The 15,626-nt window shown below is 48.9% G+C and overlaps 1 protein-coding gene across 2 annotated transcripts in view; it reads left to right on the forward strand.

Annotated features, from left to right (window-relative positions):
• The window catches only part of cpm (carboxypeptidase M), an 89,760-nt gene that overhangs the window by 67,594 nt on the left and 6,540 nt on the right, over positions 1 to 15,626 (forward strand). Inside the window, exons 5-7 of one of the 2 annotated variants that reach the window (XM_042316202.1) lie at positions 6,725 to 6,912; positions 10,974 to 11,144; positions 13,026 to 13,178. In XM_042316202.1, the coding sequence (XP_042172136.1) occupies positions 6,725 to 6,912; positions 10,974 to 11,144; positions 13,026 to 13,178 (512 nt within the window). Of the gene's footprint in view, positions 1 to 6,724; positions 6,913 to 6,989; positions 7,966 to 10,973; positions 11,145 to 13,025; positions 13,179 to 15,626 lie in introns of those variants that run through there. The other variant, XM_042316201.1, reaches the window with a different exon arrangement.

Below are 15,626 nucleotides of genomic sequence, written 5' to 3' on the forward strand. Positions count from 1 at the left end.
TCAAACCTTCGACCACCCAGAGATACGTATGTTTTTACTAAATTCTGATTCTTGGAAGTTAAAAGCCATTGTAGTGAGTTCCCCCCCATGAATATGCTGTTGAAGATACGTTGATGATATAAAGATGTCCGTTGTGTAGTGGATGACGAGCATTAGCAGACCACAAACTATCCACATCAAAGAGTTGTAAACATCTAAAGCTCATCGGAATTCCTGCAGGAGATCATTTGTTTCTCTGTGGTCTGGGGTAAACAGACCTGATCTCGTGTGTGTGTGACCTGGTCGTGCTGTGTTTTTAATCACTGTTAAAGGCACAATCTGGGATATTTCCTACTGGTCATTTGCTGAAAGGTCAGGGAGACAGATTCTGACCTGCTAATGGAGACAGATCCTGACCTGCTAATGGAGACAGATCCTGACCTGCTAATGGAGACAGATCCTGACCTGCTAATGGAGCCAGATCCTGACCTGCTAATGGAGCCAGATCCTGACCCGCTAATGGAGACAGATCCTGACCCGCTAATGGAGACAGATCCTGACCCGCTAATGGAGACAGATCCTGACCTGCTAATGGAGACAGATCCTGACCTGCTGCCAGATCCTGACCCGCTAATGGAGACAGATCCTGACCCGCTAATGGAGACAGATCCTGACCTGCTAATGGAGACAGATCCTGACCTGCTAATGGAGACAGATCCTGAGCCAGATCCTGACCCGCTAATGGAGACAGATCCTGACCCGCTAATGGAGACAGATCCTGACCCGCTAATGGAGACAGATCCTGACCCGCTAATGGAGACAGATCCTGACCCGCTAATGGAGACAGATCCTGACCCGCTAATGGAGACAGATCCTGACCCGCTAATGGAGACAGATCCTGACCCGCTAATGGAGACAGATCCTGACCCGCTAATGGAGACAGATCCTGACCCGCTAATGGAGACAGATCCTGACCCGCTAATGGAGACAGATCCTGACCCGCTAATGGAGACAGATCCTGACCTGCTAATGGAGACAGATCCTGACCTGCTAATGGAGACAGATCCTGACCTGCTAATGGAGACAGAACCTGACCTGCTAATGGAGACAGATCCTGACCTGCGAATGGAGACAGATCCTGACCCGCTAATGGAGACAGATCCTCAGCCACACCGGCCAGACAGCTAAACCAAGCAGTCAGCCACACCGGCAAAACAGCTAAACCAAGCAGTCAGCCACACAGGCCAGACAGCTAAACCAGGCAGTCAGCCACACCGGCCAAACAGATAAACCAGGCAGTCAGCCACACCGGCCAGACAGCTAAACCAAGCAGTCAGCCACACCGGCAAGACAGCTAAACCAGGCAGTGAGCCACACAGGCCAGACAGCTAAACCAGGCAGTCAGCCACACAGGCCAGACAGATAAACCAGGCAGTCAGCCACACCGGCCAAACAGATAAACCAGGCAGTCAGCCACACCGGCCAGACAGATAAACCAGGCAGTCAGCCACACCGGCCAGACAGATAAACCAGGCAAAAACCACCTTTCTGCCTTGAATCAGTTTCTTGGTCAGCCCCTTTTCATGGTTTTTCTCATTGCTGTCCAGCGCCCCTCCTTTCCAGTGTTTTGCTGAAGCCAAGGTCCACCTGAACTCTTATCTATCAAAAATAGATTCATTATATAATGTTGTTTTAATTCTCCACGACATTGTAATTCACCTGATAAGCCAAGATGTGAAGAAAAATAATAATAACTTTGTTAATGTATGATAGGTGCCCCCGGGTCGCCAGTTTTCCTGGAAGGGGTCCCTGGTCAAAAAAGAGTTGAAGCTCCCCTCATGTAGAGACATGGCCTGGGAGTGAATCATGTCTTCTTCTCCCCTCATGTAGAGACACGGCCTGGGAGTGAATCATGTCTTCTTCTCTCCTGATGTAGAGACATGGCCTGGGAGTGAATCATGTCTTCTTCTCTCCTGATGTAGAGACACGGCCTGGGAGTGAATCATGTCTTCTTCTCCCCTGATGTAGAGACACGGCCTGGGAGTGAATCATGTCTTCTTCTTCCCTCATGTAGAGACATGGCCTGGGAGTGAATCATGTCTTCTTCTCCCCTCATGTAGAGACATGGCCTGGGAGTGAATCATGTCTTCTTCTTCCCTCATGTAGAGACATGGCCTGGGAGTGAATCATGTCTTCTTCTCTCCTGATGTAGAGACACGGCCTGGGAGTGAATCATGTCTTCTTCTTCCCTCATGTAGAGACATGGCCTGGGAGTGAATCATGTCTTCTTCTCTCCTGATGTAGAGACACGGCCTGGGAGTGAATCATGTCTTCTTCTTCCCTCATGTAGAGACACGGCCTGGGAGTGAATCATGTCTTCTTCTTCCCTCATGTAGAGACACGGCCTGGGAGTGAATCATGTCTTCTTCTCCCCTGATGTAGAGACACGGCCTGGGAGTGAATCATGTCTTCTTCTTCCCTCATGTAGAGACACGGCCTGGGAGTGAATCATGTCTTCTTCTTCCCTCATGTAGAGACACGGCCTGGGAGTGAATCATGTCTTCTTCTTCCCTCATGTAGAGACACGGCCTGGGAGTGAATCATGTCTTCTTCTCCCCTGATGTAGAGACACGGCCTGGGAGTGAATCATGTCTTCTTCTCCCCTGATGTAGAGACACGGCCTGGGAGTGAATCATGTCTTCTTCTCTCCTGATGTAGAGACACGGCCTGGGAGTGAATCATGTCTTCTTCTCTCCTGATGTAGAGACACGGCCTGGGAGTGAATCATGTCTTCTTCTCTCCTGATGTAGAGACACGGCCTGGGAGTGAATCATGTCTTCTTCTTCCCTCATGTAGAGACACGGCCTGGGAGTGAATCATGTCTTCTTCTTCCCTCATGTAGAGACACGGCCTGGGAGTTAATCATGTCTTCTTCTTCCCTCATGTAGAGACACGGCCTGGGAGTGAATCATGTCTTCTTCTTCCCTGATGTAGAGACACGGCCTCATGTCTTCTTCTTCCCTGATGTAGAGACACGGCCTGGGAGTGAATCATGTCTTCTACTTCCCTGATGTAGAGACACGGCCTGATGTAGAGACACGGCCTGGGAGTGAATCATGTCTTCTTCTCCCCTGATGTAGAGACACGGCCTGGGAGTGAATCATGTCTTCTTCTCCCCTGATGTAGAGACACGGCCTGGGAGTGAATCATGTCTTCTTCTTCCCTCATGTAGAGACACGGCCTGGGAGTGAATCATGTCTTCTTCTTCCCTGATGTAGAGACACGGCCTGGGAGTGAATCATGTCTTCTTCTTCCCTCATGTAGAGACACGGCCTGGGAGTGAATCATGTCTTCTTCTCCCCTCATGTAGAGACACGGCCTGGGAGTGAATCATGTCTTCTTCTTCCCTTGACTGTAGCAGAGCTGTGTTCCCCTACTTGAGGCAGAGTGAGGATAAAGAGCTCTTTGTGCTCTGAGGAGAGGTGGAGTAGAGGGGAGGGGGGGGGAATAGATAGTCTTATAATGTTTACCTAATGCCCCACACATCCCGGCCCGGCCACGCTCTGACGAGTTCAGCAAACATCCTGGCACTTCCTCCTCCTCCGCTCTGAGTCTCCTTCCTTCTCCTTTTACCCCTGGCTTGTGTCACAAATGGCCCCCTATTCCTGCCACGTCGACTCCTCCTGCTCCTCTCCTCCGGCGTTCGACGTCGCCGGATTACTAACCACCGGGCCTTGGATTCTTCATTACACACACCTGTAGATCATCAGGATTCACACCTGTAGATCATCAGGATTCACACCTGTAGATCATCAGGATTCACACCTGTAGATCATCAGGATTCACACATGGACCAAATTACCTCCCCTTTATCTGTCGCTCCACGACCTCCCCTTTATCTGTCGCTCCACGACCTCCCCTTTATCTGTCGCTCCACGACCTCCCCTTTATCTGTCGCTCCACGACCTCCCCTTTATCTGTCCCTCCACGACCTCCCCTTTATCTGTCCCTCCACGACCTCCCCTTTATCTGTCCCTCCACGACCTCCCCTTTCTGTCCCTCCACGACCTCCCCTTTATCTGTCCCTCCACGACCTCCCCTTTATCTGTCCCTCCACGACCTCCCCTTTATCTGTCCCTCCACGACCTCCCCTTTATCTGTCCCTCCACGACCTCCCCTTTATCTCGTTTGTTGTTCTATTCAATGTTTCCACCTGCTTCTCGACTCACAGCGTCACATTTCCCTATATAGTGGCCATGCGCTGGTCAACAGTAGTGCACTATATAGGGAATAGTGTGTTATTTGGGACGCAGAGATAAACAGTAGGAATTTGATTCAAGGCTGCGACTGGCCCTGAACCTCATGATTGGGACCGACATTTGATTTATGCATCTGAAGACGCTCGAACGATGTTACTGGATGGTGTTGGAGGTCTTAAGTCACTGTGAATGTCATCACAGAGCAGAGAGAGAGAGAGAGAACAGTAGCATGACAGTGGTTTGGTATAGGGCCACCTTAGTCTGTACGGTGAGTGACTGTTTGGTATAGGGCCACCTTAGTCTGTACGGTGAGTGACTGTTTGGTATAGGTCCACCTTAGTCGGTACGGTGAGTGACTGTTTGGTATAGGGCCACCTTAGTCTGTACGGTGAGTGACTGTTTGGTATAGGTCCACCTTAGTCGGTACGGTGAGTGACTGTTTGGTATAGGGCCACCTTAGTCTGTACGGTGAGTGACTGTTTGGTATAGGGCAACCTTAGTCTGTACGGTGAGTGACTGTTTGGTATCCTCGCTCGTCATCTTTCAATGCGGCAGGATGCCACTGGGTAAACAGCGACCACAGAATTTCAATTCGAGCTCTCTGCCTGAATCTTATGAATGGACCAATGACTGTTTTTAAATAAGGAATGGTCTGATCACACTGAATGGGATATCAGTGCTCTGAATGTCTTTGCAGAGCAAAAGAGAGGGGGCAATAGAGAGAGAGAGGGGGCAATAGAGAGAGAGAGGGGGCAATAGAGAGAGAGAGGGGGCAATAGAGAGAGAGAGAGGGGGCAATAGAGAGAGAGAGGGGGAGAGAGAGGGGCAATAGAGAGAGAGGGGGCAATAGAGAGAGAGGGGGCAATAGAGAGAGAGGGGGCAATAGAGAGAGAGGGGGAGAGAGAGAGAGGGGGCAATAGAGAGAGAGGGGGCAATAGAGAGAGAGAGAGAGAGGGGGCAATAGAGAGAGAGAGGGCAATAGAGAGAGAGAGAGGGGGCAATAGAGAGAGAGAGGGGGCAATAGAGAGAGAGAGGGGGCAATAGAGAGAGAGGGGGAGAGAGAGAGAGGGGGCAGAGAGAGAGGGGGAGAGAGGGGCAATAGAGAGAGAGGGGGCAATAGAGAGAGAGGGGGCAATAGAGAGAGAGGGGGCAATAGAGAGAGAGAGGGGGCAATAGAGAGAGAGGGGGCAATAGAGAGAGAGAGGGGGCAATAGAGAGAGAGGGGGCAATAGAGAGAGAGAGGGGGCAATAGAGAGAGAGAGGGGGAGAGAGAGAGGGGGCAATAGAGAGAGAGGGGGCAATAGAGAGAGAGGGGGCAAGAGAGAGAGGGGGCAATAGAGAGAGAGAGGGCAATAGAGAGAGAGAGGGGGCAATAGAGAGAGAGAGGGGGCAATAGAGAGAGAGAGGGGGCAATAGAGAGAGAGAGGGGGCAATAGAGAGAGAGAGAGAGAGAGGGGGCAATAGAGAGAGAGAGGGGGAGAGAGGGGCAGGGGGAGAGAGAGAGAGGGGGCAATAGAGAGAGAGAGATAGAGAGAGAGAGAGGGGGCAATAGAGAGAGAGAGAGGGGGCAATAGAGAGAGAGAGAGGGGGCAATAGAGAGAGAGAGGGGGCAATAGAGAGAGAGAGGGGGCAATAGAGAGAGAGAGGGGGCAATAGAGAGAGAGGGGGCAATAGAGAGAGAGAGGGGGCAATAGAGAGAGAGAGGGGGCAATAGAGAGAGAGAGGGGGCAATAGAGAGAGGGGGCAATAGAGAGAGAGGGGGCAATAGAGAGAGAGGGGGAGAGAGAGAGGGGGCAATAGAGAGAGAGGGGGCAATAGAGAGAGAGGGGGCAATAGAGAGAGAGAGGGGGCAATAGAGAGAGAGAGGGGGCAATAGAGAGAGAGGGGGCAATAGAGAGAGAGGGGGCAATAGAGAGAGAGAGGGGGCAATAGAGAGAGAGAGAGAGAGAGGGGGCAATAGAGAGAGAGAGGGGGCAATAGAGAGAGAGAGGGCAATAGAGAGACAGAGAGGGCAATAGAGAGACAGAGAGGGCAATAGAGAGACAGAGAGGGCAATAGAGAGACAGAGAGGGCAATAGAGAGAGAGACAGAGAGGAGAGAGAGAGACCTGTTCGGCATTTCACTAAGGTCTACCTACACCTGTTGTAGGCATTTCACTAAGGTCTACCTACACCTGTTGTACTCGGCATTTCACTAAGGTCTACCTACACCTGTTGTACTCGGCATTTCACTAAGGTCTACCTACACCTGTTGTATTCGGCATTTCACTAAGGTCTACCTACACCTGTTGTACTCGGCATTTCACTAAGGTTACCTACACCTGTTGTACTCGGCATTTCACTAAGGTCTACCTACACCTGTTGTACTCGGCATTTCACTAAGGTCTACCTACACCTGTTGTATTCGGCGCATGTGACAAATAAAATTGTATTTTATTTGGTCGGTACCTAGTGAACTTAATATTCTGTCATATGGTTCCCTGACAGGTTCAATAAGAACGGCATCGATCTAAACAGGAACTTCCCAGATGCCTTCTCTAAGAAGGAGAGTGGAATGAGAGAGATGGAGGTGAGAGCCATTATGGACTGGCTGAAGACTGAGAGCTTCGTCCTGTCGGCCAACCTGCACGGTGGGGCTGTGGTGGCCAGCTACCCCTACGACAACAGCAATGGAGGTACTATACACCATCACACACAGAGAGAGAGAGAGAGGCTGTGGTGGCCAGCTACCCCTACGACAACAGCAATGAGAGGTACTATACACCATCACACACACAGAGAGAGAGAGAGAGGCTGTGGTGGCCAGTTACCCCTACGACAACAGCAATGGAGGTACTATACACCATCACACACACAGAGAGAGAGGCTGTGGTGGCCAGTTACCCCTACGACAACAGCAACGGAGGTACTATACACCATCACACACACACAGAGAGAGGCTGTGGTGGCCAGCTACCCCTACGACAACAGCAATGGAGGTACTATACACCATCACACACACAGAGAGAGGCTGTGGTGGCCAGCTACCCCTACGACAACAGCAATGGAGGTACTATACACCATCACACACACAGAGAGAGGCTGTGGTGGCCAGCTACCCCTACGACAACAGCAATGGAGGTACTATACACCATCACACACACACAGAGAGAGGCTGTGGTGGCCAGTTACCCCTACGACAACAGCAATGGAGGTACTATACACCATCACACACACACACACACAGAGAGAGGCTGTGGTGGCCAGTTACCCCTACGACAACAGCAATGGAGGTACTATACACCATCACACACACACAGAGAGAGGCTGTGGTGGCCAGTTACCCCTACGACAACAGCAATGGAGGTACTATACACCATCACACACACACACACACAGAGAGAGGCTGTGGTGGCCAGTTACCCCTACGACAACAGCAATGGAGGTACTATACACCATCACACACACAGAGAGAGAGGCTGTGGTGGCCAGTTACCCCTACGACAACAGCAATGGAGGTACTATACACCATCACACACAGAGAGAGAGAGAGAGGCTGTGGTGGCCAGCTACCCCTACGACAACAGCAATGGAGGTACTATACACCATCACACACACAGAGAGAGAGGCTGTGGTGGCCAGCTACCCCTACGACAACAGCAATGGAGGTACTATACACCATCACACACACAGAGAGAGAGAGAGAGAGGCTGTGGTGGCCAGTTACCCCTACGACAACAGCAATGGAGGTACTTTACACCATCACACACACAGAGAGAGAGAGAGAGATACATATAGAGGGGATACATATACATTCAACATATATATCAACGAATTGGCGAGGGCACTAGAAAAGTCTGCAGCACCCGGCCTCCCCTGCTAGAACCGAAGTCAAATGTCTGCTGTTTGCTGATGATCTGGTGCTTCTGTCACCAACCAAGGAGGGCCTACAGCAGCACCTAGATCTTATGCACAGATTCTGTCAGACCTGGGCCCTGACAGTAAATCTCAGTAAGACCAAAATAATGGTGTTCCAAAAAGGTCCAGTCACCAGGACCACAAATACAAATTCCATCTAGACACTGTTGCCCTAGAGCACACACAAAAACTATACATACCTTGGCCTAAACATCAGGTGGTACTTTACACCATCACACACACAGAGAGAGAGAGGCTGTGGTGGCCAGCTACCCCTACGACAACAGCAATGGAGGTACTTTACACCATCACACACACACAGAGAGAGGCTGTGGTGGCCAGCTACCCCTACGACAACAGCAATGGAGGTACTTTACACCATCACACACACACAGAGAGAGAGAGAGAGGCTGTGGTGGCCAGCTACCCCTACGACAACAGCAATGGAGGTACTATACACCATCACACACACAGAGAGAGAGAGAGAGGCTGTGGTGGCCAGCTACCCCTACGACAACAGCAATGGAGGTACTTTACACCATCACACACACACAGAGAGAGAGAGAGAGGCTGTGGTGGCCAGCTACCCCTACGACAACAGCAATGGAGGTACTATACACCATCACACACACACAGAGAGAGGCTGTGGTGGCCAGTTACCCCTACGACAACAGCAACGGAGGTACTTTACACCATCACACACACAGAGAGAGAGAGAGAGAGGCTGTGGTGGCCAGTTACCCCTACGACAACAGCAACGGAGGTACTTTACACCATCACACACAGAGAGAGAGAGGCTGAGTGATCCCTATTTATTTTATTTTACCTTTATTTAACTAGGAAAGTCAGTTAAGAACATTCTTATTTTCAATGACGGCCTAGGAACAGTGGGTTAACTGCCTGTTCAGGGGCAGAACGACAGATTTGTAGGATATGAACTTGGGGATATGGACCCTTTCGGTTACTAGTCCAACGCTCTGACCACTAGGATACCCTGCAGCCCCAATATATATATATATATATACTCCAATATAGAGACTACTAGAATGACTAGAATGACTACAGAGAAACAACAGGTGTCTAATATAGAGACTACTAGAATGACTACAGAGTAACAACAGGTGTATAATATAGAGACTACTAGAATGACTACAGAGTAACAACAATTGTCTAATATAGAGACTACTAGAATGACTACAGAGTAGAGTAACAACAGGTGTCTAATATAGAGACTACTAGAATGACTACAGAGTAACAACAGGTGTATAATATAGAGACTACTAGAATGACTACAGAGTAGCAACAGGTGTCTAATATAGAGACTACTAGAATGACTACAGAGTAGAGTAACAACAGGTGTCTAATATAGAGACTACCAGAATGACTAGAGTAACAACAGGTGTCTAATATAGAGACTACTAGAATGACTACAGAGTAGAGTAACAACAGGTGTATAATATAGAGACTACTAGAATGACTACAGAGTAACAACAGGTGTCTAATATAGAGACTACTAGAATGACTACAGAGTAACAACAGGTGTATAATATAGACTACTAGAATGACTACAGAGTAGCAACAGGTGTCTAATATAGAGACTACTAGAATGACTACAGAGTAGAGTAACAACAGGTGTATAATATAGAGACTACTAGAATGACTACAGAGTAACAACAGGTGTCTAATATAGAGACTACTAGAATGACTACAGAGAAACAACAGGTGTCTAATATAGAGACTACTAGAATGACTACAGAGTAACAACAGGTGTATAATATAGAGACTACTAGAATGACTACAGAGTAGCAACAGGTGTCTAATATAGAGACTACTAGAATGACTACAGAGTAACAACAGGTGTATAATATAGAGACTACTAGAATGACTACAGAGTAACAACAGGTGTCTAATATAGAGACTACTAGAATGACTACAGAGTAACAACAATTGTCTAATATAGAGACTACTAGAATGACTACAGAGTAGAGTAACAACAGGTGTATAATATAGAGACTACTAGAATGACTACAGAGCAGAGTAACAACAGGTGTCTAATATAGAGACTACTAGAATGACTACAGAGTAGCAACAGGTCTAATATAGAGACTACTAGAATGACTACAGAGAAACAACAGGTGTCTAATATAGAGACTACTAGAATGACTACAGAGTAACAACAGGTGTATAATATAGAGACTACTAGAATGACTACAGAGTAACAACAATTGTCTAATATAGAGACTACTAGAAGGACTACAGAGTAACAACAGGTGTTCCTGTCAAGAGATCAATAGATCAACCAATCAGTCAATCACATCAATATTGGTTATGTCTCCATTGTGTCCCAAATAGCCCAGGGCATTGGTCTAAAGTCGTACACTATATAGGGAATAGGGCTCTGGTCTAAAGTAGTGTACTATATAGGGAATAGGGCTCTGGTCTAAAGTAGTACACTATATAGGGAATAGGGCTCTGGTCTAAAGTAGTGCACTATATAGGGAATAGGGTCCTGGTCTAAAGTAGTGTACTATATAGGGAATAGGGTCCTGATCAAAAATAGTGCACTATATAGGCAATAGGGCTCTGGTCTATAGTAGTGAACTATATAGGGAATAGGGCTCTGGTCTATAGTAGTGAACTATATAGGGAATAGGGTCTAAAGTAGTGCACTATATAGGGAATAGGGCTCTGGTCTAAAGTAGTGTACTATACAGGGAATAGGGTCTAAAGTAGTGCACTATATAGGGAATAGGGTCTAAAATAGTGTACTATATAGGGAATAGGGTCTAAAGTAGTGTACTATATAGGGAACAGGTTGACGTGTTGTGTTGTCACACAGGTAGTGAGCTGCAGAGTGGATCCAGTGTTGCCCCCGACAACGACGTGTTGATCCAGCTGGCTAAGACCTACTCCTACACCCACAGCCAGATGCACAAGGGAGACCACTGTTACGACTCCAAGGACTTTAAGGAGGGCATCACCAACGGTTACTACTGGTACCCTCTACCAGGTCAGTCAGTAAATCTATCAGTTCACAAATCTGGGGTAATAGTTAAGGGTGTTGGGTTGATAGTCGCAAGCCCCCCCCCCCCGCCAGGTTCAAAGTTCAAACCACGACGGGATTAATTCGCTACAGTACTAATACTAGAGGTCACGCGTACAGTCGTGTTGTGAAAATTAATGCACCATTATGGCTCTAGTCTGGCTCAGTTTCATGTTTTTCTGTCCGTTTCCTAGGATACTGGTCTAATAGACTGGTGCAGTGACGAGCACCATTATGGCTCTAGTCTGGCTCAGTTTCATGTTTTTCTGTCCGTTTCCTAGGATACTGGTCTAATAGACTGCAGTGACGAGCACCATTATGGCTCTAGTCTGGCTCAGTTTCATGTTTTTCTGTCCGTTTCCTAGGATACTGGTCTAATAGACTACAGTGACGAAGCACCATTATGGCTCTAGTCTGGCTCAGTTTCATGTTTTTCTGTCCGTTTCCTAGGATACTGGTCTAATAGACTGGTGCAGTGACGAGCACCATTATGGCTCTAGTCTGGCTCAGTTTCATGTTTTTCTATCCGTTTCCTAGGATACTGGTCTAATAGACTACAGTGACGAGCACCATTATGGCTCTAGTCTGGCTCAGTTTCATGTTTTTCTATCCGTTTCCTAGGATACTGGTCTAATAGACTACAGTGACGAGCACCATTATGGCTCTAGTCTGGCTCAGTTTCATGTTTTTCTATCCGTTTCCTAGGATACTGGTCTAATAGACTACAGTGACGAGCACCATTATGGCTCTAGTCTGGCTCAGTTTCATGTTTTTCTATCCGTTTCCTAGGATACTGGTCTAATAGACTACAGTGACTGGTGCAGTGACGAGCACCATTATGGCTCTAGTCTGGCTCAGTTTCATGTTTTTCTATCCGTTTCCTAGGATACTGGTCTAATAGACTACAGTGACTGGTGCAGTGACGAGCACCATTATGGCTCTAGTCTGGCTCAGTTTCATGTTTTTCTATCCGTTTCCTAGGATACTGGTCTAATAGACTACAGTGACTGGTGCAGTGACGAGCACCATTATGGCTCCAGTCTGGCTCAGTTTCATGTTTTTCTGTCCGTTTCCTAGGATACTGGTCTAATAGACTACAGTGACGAGCACCATTATGGCTCTAGTCTGGCTCAGTTTCATGTTTTTCTATCCGTTTCCTAGGATACTGGTCTAATAGACTACAGTGACGAGCACCATTATGGCTCTAGTCTGGCTCAGTTTCATGTTTTTCTGTCCGTTTCCTAGGATACTGGTCTAATAGACTGGTGCAGTGACGAGCACCATTATGGCTCTAGTCTGGCTCAGTTTCATGTTTTTCTGTCCGTTTCCTAGGATACTGGTCTAATAGACTACAGTGACTGGTGCAGTGACGAGCACCATTATGGCTCTAGTCTGGCTCAGTTTCATGTTTTTCTATCCGTTTCCTAGGATACTGGTCTAATAGACTACAGTGACGAGCACCATTATGGCTCTAGTCTGGCTCAGTTTCATGTTTTTCTATCCGTTTCCTAGGATACTGGTCTAATAGACTACAGTGACGAGCACCATTATGGCTCTAGTCTGGCTCAGTTTCATGTTTTTCTATCCGTTTCCTAGGATACTGGTCTAATAGACTACAGTGACGAGCACCATTATGGCTCTAGTCTGGCTCAGTTTCATGTTTTTCTATCCGTTTCCTAGGATACTGGTCTAATAGACTACAGTGACGAGCACCATTATGGCTCTAGTCTGGCTCAGTTTCATGTTTTTCTATCCGTTTCCTAGGATACTGGTCTAATAGACTACAGTGACGAGCACCATTATGGCTCTAGTCTGGCTCAGTTTCATGTTTTTCTGTCCGTTTCCTAGGAGGGATGCAGGACTATAACTACGTGTGGGGCCAGTGTCTAGAGATCACCTTGGAGCTGTCTTGTTGTAAATACCCTCCAGAGAGTGATCTGCCTGGGCTCTGGGACGCCAATCGGGCCGCGCTGCTGGCATACATGCAACAGGTCCATCTGGGTAAGTACCACGCTGTCTATCGTGGGTCAGTACCACGCTGTCGGTTGTGGGTCAGTACCACGCTGTCTCTGTCGTGGGTTAGTACCACGCTGTCTGTCTGTCGTGGGTCAGTACCACGCTGTCTGTCCTGGGTCAGTACCATGCTGTCTATTATCGTGGGTCAGTACCACGCTGTCTGTCGTGGGTCAGTACCACGCTGTCTATTATCGTGGGTCAGTACCACGCTGTCTGTCTGTCGTGGGTTAGTACCACGCTGTCTGTCTGTCGTGGGTCAGTACCACGCTGTCTTATCGTGGAGTCAGTACCACGCTGTCTGTCTGTCGTGGGTCAGTACCACGCTGTCTATTATCGTGGGTTAGTACCATGCTGTCTGTCGTGGGTCAGTACCACGCTGTCTGGGTTAGGACCACGCTGTCTGTGGGTCAGTACCACGCTGTCTGTCGTGGGTTAGTACCACGCTGTCTATTATCGTGGGTCAGTACCACGCTGTCTGTTGTGGGTTAGTACCACGCTGTCTGTTGTGGGTCAGTACCACGCTGTCTGTCGTGGGTCAGTACCACGCTGTCTGTTGTGGGTCAGTACCACGCTGTCTATTATCGTGGGTCAGTACCACGCTGTCTAGTACCACGCTGTCGTGGGTTAGTACCACGCTGTCTGTCTGTCGTGGGTCAGTACCACGCTGTCTGTCGTGGGTTAGTACCACGCTGTCTGTCTGTCGTGGGTTAGTACCACGCTGTCTGTCTGTCGTGGGTTAGTACCACGCTGTCTGTCGTGGGTCAGTACCACGCTGTCTGTCGCGGGTTAGTACCACGCTGTCTGTCGTGGGTCAGTACCACGCTGTCTCTGTCGTGGGTCAGTACCACGCTGTCTCTGTCGTGGGTCAGTACCACGCTGTCTATTATCGTGGGTCAGTACCACGCTGTCTGTCTGTCGTGGGTCAGTACCACGCTGTCAGTCGTGGGTTAGTACCACGCTGTCTATTATCGTGGGTCAGTACCACGCTGTCTGTCTGTCGTGGGTTAGTACCACGCTGTCTGTCGTGGGTTAGTACCACGCTGTCTATTATCGTGGGTCAGTACCACGCTGTCTATTATCGTGGGTCAGTACCACGCTGTCTGTCTGTCGTGGGTTAGTACCACGCTGTCTGTCGTGGGTCAGTACCGCGCTGGCTGTCGTGGGTTAGTACCATGCTGTCTCTGTTGTGGGTTAGTACCACGCTGTCTGTCTGTTGTGGGTCAGTACCACGCTGTCTCTGTCGTGGGTCAGTACCACGCTGTCTCTGTCGTGGGTCAGTACCACGCTGTCTATTATCGTGGGTCAGTACCACGCTGTCTGTCTGTCGTGGGTCAGTACCACGCTGTCTGTCTGTCGTGGGTCAGTACCACGCTGTCTGTCTGTCGTGGGTCAGTACCACGCTGTCTATTATCGTGGGTCAGTACCACGCTGTCTGTCTGTCGTGGGTCAGTACCACGCTGTCTGTCTGTCGTGGGTCAGTACCACGCTGTCTGTCGTGGGTTAGTACCACGCTGGCTGTCGTGGGTTAGTACCATGCTGTCTCTGTTGTGGGTTAGTACCACGCTGTCTGTCTGTCGTGGGTCAGTACCACGCTGTCTGTCTGTCGTGGGTCAGTACCATGCTGTCTGTCGTGGGTCAGTACCACGCTGTCTGTCGTGGGTTAGTACCACGCTGTCTGTCGTGGGTCAGTACCACGCTGTCTGTCGTGGGTCAGTACCACGCTGTCTGTCGTGGGTTAGTACCACGCTGTCTGTCGTGGGTCAGTACCACGCTGTCTGTCGTGGGTCAGTACCACGCTGTCTGTCGTGGGTTAGTACCACGCTGTCTGTCGTGGGTCAGTACCATGCTGTCTCTGTTGTGGGTCAGTACCACGCTGTCTATCACGGGTTAGTACCATGCTGTCTCTGTCGTGGGTCAGTACCACGCTGTCTGTCATGGGTCAGTACCACGCTGTCTGTCGTGGGTTAGTACCACGCTGTCTCATAAATACAATCAAATCAATCAATGCTTCTGTTCAGTGTTTCACTACCAGGTGGTGGCTTGATCATTTCAATGGTAGTAAGATTCATTTAGGTAAGAATCGGTAAGGTTAAACGATTCATTCAATATATGTGGATATTGAATGTAAGCTTAAGGTCATTCTTTAAAAATAATTAAAAATCCCAATGTTATGTCACATGCTGAAAAGCCCCCAGGCACTAAAATAGATCTCAAGATCAGATCTCACAACAATGGTCTACCCTGGGAGACTCCTGGTCCGGGTCAGTCATCACGGTCTACCCTGGGATGACTCCGGGTCAGTCATCACGGTCTGCCCTGGGATGACTCCTGGTCCGGGTCAGTCATCACGGCCTACCCTGGGATGACTCCTGGTCCGGGTCAGTCATCACGGTCTTCTACCCTGGGATGACTCCTGGTCCGGGTCAGTCATCA

Source organism: Oncorhynchus tshawytscha, unplaced genomic scaffold, assembly GCF_018296145.1.
Source record: "Oncorhynchus tshawytscha isolate Ot180627B unplaced genomic scaffold, Otsh_v2.0 Un_scaffold_1874_pilon_pilon, whole genome shotgun sequence".
In the NCBI taxonomy this organism is placed as follows: Eukaryota; Metazoa; Chordata; class Actinopteri; order Salmoniformes; family Salmonidae; genus Oncorhynchus; species Oncorhynchus tshawytscha.